At 59.7% G+C, this 7,489-nt stretch overlaps 1 protein-coding gene across 1 annotated transcript in view; it reads right to left on the bottom strand.

The window, feature by feature from the left end:
* The window catches only part of fam50a (family with sequence similarity 50 member A), a 29,168-nt gene that overhangs the window by 516 nt on the left and 21,163 nt on the right, over positions 1–7,489 (bottom strand). Inside the window, exons 7-10 of the mRNA XM_078430221.1 lie at positions 6,421–6,497; positions 4,592–4,646; positions 3,663–3,711; positions 2,385–2,455 (exon numbers count right to left, since the gene is read on the bottom strand). Of these exons, the coding sequence (XP_078286347.1) occupies positions 2,385–2,455; positions 3,663–3,711; positions 4,592–4,646; positions 6,421–6,497 (252 nt within the window). The remainder of the gene's footprint in view (positions 1–2,384; positions 2,456–3,662; positions 3,712–4,591; positions 4,647–6,420; positions 6,498–7,489) is intronic.

Here is a 7,489-nt window from a genome sequence, read left to right as displayed (position 1 = left end):
AGAATCCCACACATTCACAACTCTCTGGGTGGAAACGTTTCTTCTCACCTCAGTTTTAAACAGCCTCCCCTTTATTCTCAGACTGTGTGTGTGGCCCCCGGTTCTGGACTCCCCCAACATTGGGAACATTTTTCCTGCATCTAGCTTGTCCAGTCCTTTTATAATTTTATACGTCTCTATAAGGAAGAGAGGGAGGGAGGGAAGGAATGGGGTGGGGGAAGGAGAGAGGGAGTGGGGAGAGTTTAGTTTATGTCACGTGTACCGAGGTACAGTGAAAATCTTTCTTGTTGCGTGCTAACCGGTCAGCGGAAAGACTGTACACGATTACAATGGAGCCGTCCACAGTGTACAGATACAGGAGAAAGGGGAATAACGTTTAGTGCAAGGTAGAGTCCCATCAAGGATAGTCCCCAGGGTCTCCAATGACGTAGATGGGAGGTCAGGACCGCTCTCTAGTTGGTGAGAGGACGGTTCAGTTGCCTGATAACAGCCGGGAAGAAACTGCCCCTGAATCTGGAGGTGTGCGTCTCCACACTTCTGTACCTCTTGCCTGATGGGAGAGGGGAGAAGAGGGGGTGACCGGGGTGAGACTGGTCCTTGTGCTGTTGGCCCACGTCTTACATGCAGCAGGGAGGGCCGTAGGTTCATCAGTGATAGGAGCAGACTTAGGCCACTCGGCCCATCAAGTCTACTCTGCCATTCTCTCCCTCCTAACCCCATTCTCCTGCCTTCTCCCCACAACCCCTGACAGTGAGCCGCTGTATGATGGAGCCGGAGACACGGGTTCCACCCTGGTCTCCGGCACTGTCTGTGTGGAGTTTGCTCGTTCCCGCCCCCCCCCCCCCCCACCCCCCCAAGTGTCCACATGGGTCTGTGTGTGAGAGGGAGTGAGTCTATGTGAGATTGTGTGTGTGCGAGAGAAAGAGGGTGAGAGTGTGACAGAGAGAGAAAGAGAGAGAGAGAATGTGGGAGAGGAGGGAGACAGAGAGAGGGAGAGACACAGAGAGGAGACAGAGAGAGAGAGAGCGAGGGTGTGTGTGTGAGAGAAAGACAGAGAGGAGACAGTGAGAGAGACAGAGAGAGTGAGGGAGCGAATGTGTGTGTGTGTGAGAGAGAGACAGAGAGGAGAGAGAGGGGGCAAGAGAGACAGTGAGAGACAGTGAGAGAGTGTGTGTGTGTGAGAGAGAGAGACAGAGAGGAGAGAGAGACAGTGAGAGACAGTGAGAGACAGTGAGAGACAGTGAGAGACAGTGAGAGAGAGTGTGTGTGTGTGAGAGAGAGAGACAGAGAGGAGAGAGAGACAGTGAGAGACAGTGAGAGACAGTGAGAGACAGTGAGAGAGTGTGTGTGTGTGAGAGAGAGAGACAGAGAGAGACAGTGAGAGACAGTGAGAGACAGTGAGAGACAGTGAGAGACAGTGAGAGACAGTGAGAGAGTGTGTGTGTGTGAGAGAGACAGAGAGGAGAGAGAGGGGGCAAGAGAGACAGTGAGAGACAGTGAGAGAGAGTGTGTGTGAGAGAGAGAGAGACAGAGAGGAGAGAGAGACAGTGAGAGACAGTGAGAGACAGTGAGAGACAGTGAGAGAGTGTGTGTGAGAGAGAGAGAGAGACAGAGAGGAGAGAGAGGGGGCAAGAGAGACAGTGAGAGACAGTGAGAGACAGTGAGAGAGTGTGTGTGAGAGAGTGTGTGTGTGAGAGAGAGACAGAGAGGAGAGAGAGGGGGCAAGAGAGACAGTGAGAGACAGTGAGAGACAGTGAGAGAGTGTGTGTGAGAGAGTGTGTGTGTGAGAGAGAGACAGAGAGGAGAGAGAGGGGGCAAGAGAGACAGTGAGAGACAGTGAGAGACAGTGAGAGAGTGTGTGTGTGTGTGAGAGAGAGAGACAGAGAGGAGAGAGAGACAGTGAGAGACAGTGAGAGACAGTGAGAGAGTGTGTGTGTGTGAGAGAGACAGAGAGGAGAGAGAGGGGGCAAGAGAGACAGTGAGAGACAAGAAACAGAGAAGGAGAGAGGGGGCAAGAGAGGGGGAGAGAGGGAGGGTGTGTGTGTGTCCCAGTTTACCGATCCCTCCACCACCCCAGAGGGAGGGGGTGTTTGCAGGCCGCTGCTGGGGGGGGGGGGGGGGGGGGGAGAGGACACGGGAGGGGAGATGGCTGGGTGGGGGGAGGGGAAGAGGACACGGGGGGAGGGGGAGATGGCTGGTGGGGGGGAGGGGGAGAGGACACAGGAGGGGAGGGGGGAGGGGACACAGGGGGGGGAGAGGACACGGGAGGGGGGAGAGGACACGGGGGGAGGGTGAGGACATGGAGGGGAGGGTGGGTGAGGACGGGAGGGGAGGGGACATGGAGGGGGGGTGAGGGTGGGAGGGGAGGGGGAGAGTGCACCCACCTCATCTTTCTCCACCGTGGCATCGCTCAGCAAGCGAACGTCTTCATGCACATCGAAACTGAAGAGAGGCCCTGGAGAGAGGAAGGGATGGGTCACCACAGGCACATCCACCCCCATCTACACCCACCCACTCCATCACCACCCACCCCCATCTACACCCACCCCCACCCCCATCTACACCCACCCACCCCCATCTACACCCACCCCCATCACCACCCACCACCATCACCACCCACGCCCATCACCACCCACCCCCCCACACTACCCCGCCAACCCAGAGTAGGGCAATCGAGAACCAGAGGGCACATGTTTAAGGTGAGGGGGAAAGGTCTCGTTCTGTGTGTAGGAAGGAACTGCAGATGCTGGTTTACATCGAAGATAGACACAGAGTGCTGGAGTAACTCAGCGGGTCGGGCAGCATCTGTGGAGAACATGGATAGGTGACGTTTCACAGAGTGCTGGAGTAACTCAGCGGGTCAGGCAGCATCTGTGGAGAACACGGATAGGTGACGTTTGTTTTCTATGTCTAGACTCTGTGGAGAAGGGTCTCGACCCGAAAGGTCACCTGTTCCTTCTCTCCAGGGATGCTGCCCGTCCCGCTGAGTTACTCCGGCATTTTGTGTCCATCTAAAAGTTTAGTTCTAGTTTAGTTTAAAGATTTAGCACAAATGGTTCAGAGGTTTTTTGAGCAGAATTAGGCCATTCGGCCCATCCAGTCTTCTCCATCATTCAATCACGGCTGGTCTATCTCTCCCTCCTAACCCCATTCTCCCCCCTTCTCCCCATAACCCCTGACACCCGCACTGATCAACAATCTATCAATCTCTGCCTTTAAAATATCCCTTCAAAAATAAAATCTGCCTTAAAAAGGTTAAGAGACAGGCCCTTTGGCCCACCGAGCCCACGCCGACCAGCGATCCCCGCACACGAACACTATCCTACACACACTGGGCACAGTTTACAATCTTTACCAAAACCAAACCCTCACGTCTTTGGAGTGTGGGAGGAAACCGGAGCACCCGCAGCGGGTAGTGCTGCTGCCCCTCGGAGCCAGTCACTGGGGTCCCATCACGACCACGGGTGCTGACTGTGCGGAGTTTGCACGTCCTCCCCGTCACCTGCGTGGGTTTTCTCCGGGTGTTCCGGTTTCCTCCCACACTCCTAAAGCGGGCAGGTTTACAGGGTCAAAGGGTCAGGGGGTAAGGGCCGCGGTCAGCGGGCTAGGGTGTAAGGGTCTGTGGGGAGGGAGGGAGGGGGGGAAGGGGTGCAGTTACTCACCACTCTTGCCTCTTGCCTTTGTCACAATGAAGTCGTAGAAGGTGTGGTGCTGTTAGGAGACGGAAGGGAGAGTGAGGAGGGGTTCACACGGGAGTGGGGGATCACACGGGAGTGGGGGTTCACACAGGAGTGGGGGTTCACACGGGAGTGGGGGTTCACACAGGAGTGGGGGTTCACACGGGAGTGGGGGATCACACGGGAGTGGGGGATCACACGGGAGTGGGGGTACACGGGAGTGGGGATCACACGGGAGTGGGGGATCACACGGGAGTGGGGGTACACACGGGAGTGGGGGATCACACGGGAGTGGGGATCACACGGGAGTGGGGATCACACGGGAGTGGGGATCACACGGAATCGGGGATCACACGGGATTGGGGATCACACAGGAGTGGGGATCACACGGGAGTGGGGGATCACACGGGAGTGGGGGATCACACGGGAGTGGGGGATCACACGGGAGTGGGCGTACACACGGGAGTGGGGGTACACACAGGAGTGGGGGTTCACACAGGAGTGGGGGTTCACACAGGGGTGGGGGTTCACACGGGAGTGGGGGTTCACACAGGAGTGGGGGTTCACACAGGGGTGGGGGATCACACAGGAGTGGGGGTACACACAGGAGTGGGGTTCACACAGGAGTGGGGGGTTCACTCAGGAGTGGGGGTTCACACAGGAGTGGGGGATCACACAGGAGTGGGGATCACACGGGAGTGGGGGTTCACACAGGAGTGGGGGCCGGCACCACAACATACAACACTCCCAGTGGTTGCTCACAGCGTCCCCGCCCCTCCCACTCCGATGCTCACCCCCCCTCCCTCCCTCCCTCCCTCCCTCCCACCCCAGTCCTCCCCTCCCCTCCCCCTCCCCACTCGGCCTTCACCTAGCCCCTCCCCGTCCCACACTGCCGGCCCGGCGGCGTCACTCACGTGGGGAATGATCAGATCTTCCTTGATGTACATCAGCTGCTCCACCCCCGCCGACCTGTGGAGACACAACCTTCAGCCTTGACCACCCAGCTCCCCCCCCCACACCCCACCCCATCCACAGCCCACTCCCACCCTCAACCCCCCCCACACCCCCTCACCTCCCCCCCCACCCCCCACCCCACTCCCACCTTCCCACCCCCACCCACACCCCACTCCCATCCTCCCCCCCCCACCCCCATCCACACCCCACTCCCACCCTCCCCCCCCACACTCCCCCCTCAAACCCTCCACATCTCCCACCCACACCCTCCCCCCCTCCCACTGCGACAGAGGTTGGGGCAGGCTGGGACAGAGGTTGGGGCAGAGGGTGGGGCAGGTTGGGACAGGGGGTGGGGCAGAGGTTGGGGCAGAGGGTGGGGCAGAGGTTGGGGCAGGCTGGGACAGGGGGTGGGGCAGAGGTTGGGGCAGGCTGGGACAGGGGGTGGGGCAGGTTGGGACAGGGGGTGGGGCAGAGGTTGGGGCAGGCTGGGACAGGGGGTGGGGCAGGTTGGGACAGGGGGTGGGGCAGAGGTTGGGGCAGGCTGGGACAGGGGGTGGGGCAGAGGTTGGGGCAGAGGGTGGGCAGGTTGGGACAGGGGGTGGGGCAGAGGTTGGGGCAGAGGGGTGGGGCAGGCTGGGACAGGGGGTGGGGCAGAGGTTGGGGCAGGCTGGGACAGGGGGTGGGGCAGGTTGGGACAGGGGGTGGGGCAGAGGTTGGGGCAGGCTGGGACAGGGGGTGGGGCAGGTTGGGGCAGGGGGTGGGGCAGGCTGGGACAGGGGGTGGGGCAGGCTGGGACAGGGGGTGGGGCAGGCTGGGACAGGGGGTGGGGCAGAGGTTGGGGCAGGTTGGGACAGGGGGTGGGGCAGAGGGTGGGGCAGAGGTTGGGGCAGGCTGGGACAGGGGGTGGGGCAGGTTGGGGCAGGGGGGTGGGGCAGGGGGTGGGGCAGGCTGGGACAGGGGTGGGGCAGGTTGGGGCAGGCTGGGACAGGGGGGTGGGGCAGGCTGGGACAGGGGGTGGGGCAGGCTGGGACAGGGGGTGGGGCAGGTTGGGACAGGGGGTGGGGCAGAGGGGCAGGGGGTGGGGCAGGCTGGGACAGGGGGGTGGGGCAGGTTGGGACAGAGGTTGGGGCAGGCTGGGACAGGGGGTGGGGCAGGCTGGGACAGGGGGTGGGGCAGGTTGGGACAGAGGTTGGGACAGGCTGGGACAGGGGGTGGGGCAGGTTGGGACAGGGGTTGGGGCAGGCTGGGACAGGGGGTGGGGGCAGGTTGGGACAGAGGTTGGGGCAGGCTGGGACAGGGGGTGGGGCAGGCTGGGACAGGGGGTGGGGCAGGTTGGGACAGAGGTTGGGGCAGGCTGGGACAGGGGGTGGGGCAGGTTGGGACAGAGGTTGGGGCAGGTTGGGACAGAGGTTGGGGCAGGCTGGGACAGAGGTTGGGGCAGGTTGGGACAGAGGTTGGGGCAGGCTGGGACAGGGGGTGGGGCAGGTTGGGACAGAGGTTGGGGCAGGCTGGGACAGAGGTTGGGCAGGCTGGGACAGGGGGTGGGGCAGGTTGGGACAGGGGGTGGGGCAGAGGTTGGGGCAGGCTGGGACAGAGGTTGGGGCAGGTTGGGACAGAGGTTGGGGGCAGGCTGGGACAGGGGGTGGGGCAGGCTGGGACAGGGGGTGGGGCAGGCTGGGACAGGGGGTGGGGCAGGTGGTGGGGCAGGTTGGGACAGGGGGTGGGGCAGGCTGGGACTCTACTCCTTGGAGCACAGGAGGACGAGGGGCGATGCATGCCCCATCTGTACCTGAGTTCACTGAAATCTTTGCGCAGAATCTCCAGGCCTTTCTGCAGGAACTGCTGGATGGTATTCCCTTTCTTCATCTGTAGAGAGAAGGAAGGAGGGAGGGATCAGGGATGGTCAAGGCAAGCCAGCACTAACGTTAAATCACAGGCTCACAAGTTATAGGAGTAGAATTAGGCCATTCGGCCCATCCAGTCTACTCCACCATTCAATCATGGCTGATCTATCTCTCCCACCTAACTCCATTCTCCCCCCTTCTCCCCATAACCTCTGACACCCACACTGATCAACAATCTATCTCTGCTTTAAAAATACCCACTGACTTGTGGCCTCCACGGCCGTCTGTGGCAATGAATCCCACAGATTCACCACCCTCTGGCTAAAGAAATCCCTCCTCATCTCCTTCCTAAAGGAATGTCCTTTAATTCTGAGGCTGTGCCCTCTGGTCCTAGACTCTCCCACTAGTGGAAACATCCTCTCCACATCCACTCTATCCAGTCCGCTCACTATTCTGTACGTTTCAATGAGGTCCCCCCCTCATCCTCCTAAACTCCAGTGAGTACAGACCCAGTGCCCACAAACGCTCATCATATGTTAATAGGTTGGAGTGTAGAAGTTGGGAGGTCATGTTACATTTGTATAAGACGTTGGTGAGGCCCCATTTAGAGTATTGTGTTCAGTTCTGGGCACCGTGTTATAGGAAATATGTTGTCAAGCTGGAAAGGGTTCAGAGAAGATTCACGAGGATGTTGCCAGGACTAGAGGGTGTGAGCTCCAGGGAGAGGTTGAGCAGGCTGGGTCTCTATTCCATGGAGCGCAGGAGGATGAGGGGAGATCTTATAGAGGTGTATAAAATCATGAGAGGAATAGATCGGGTAGAAGCACAGAGTCTCTTGCCCAGAGTAGGGGAATCGAGGACCAGAGGACACGGGTTCAAGGTGAAGGGGAAAAGATTTAATAGGAATCTGAGGGGTAACTTTTCCACACAGAGGGTGGTGGGTGTATGGAACGAGCTGCCGGAGGAGGTAGTTGAGGCTGGGACTATCCCAACGTTTAAGAAACAGTTAGACAA

Source organism: Rhinoraja longicauda, chromosome 39 (genome assembly GCF_053455715.1).
Source record: "Rhinoraja longicauda isolate Sanriku21f chromosome 39, sRhiLon1.1, whole genome shotgun sequence".
Lineage (NCBI taxonomy): Eukaryota > Metazoa > Chordata > Chondrichthyes > Rajiformes > Arhynchobatidae > Rhinoraja > Rhinoraja longicauda.
The sequence above is the reverse complement of the archived record's forward strand: the minus strand, read 5'-3'. Positions and strand labels throughout refer to the sequence as shown.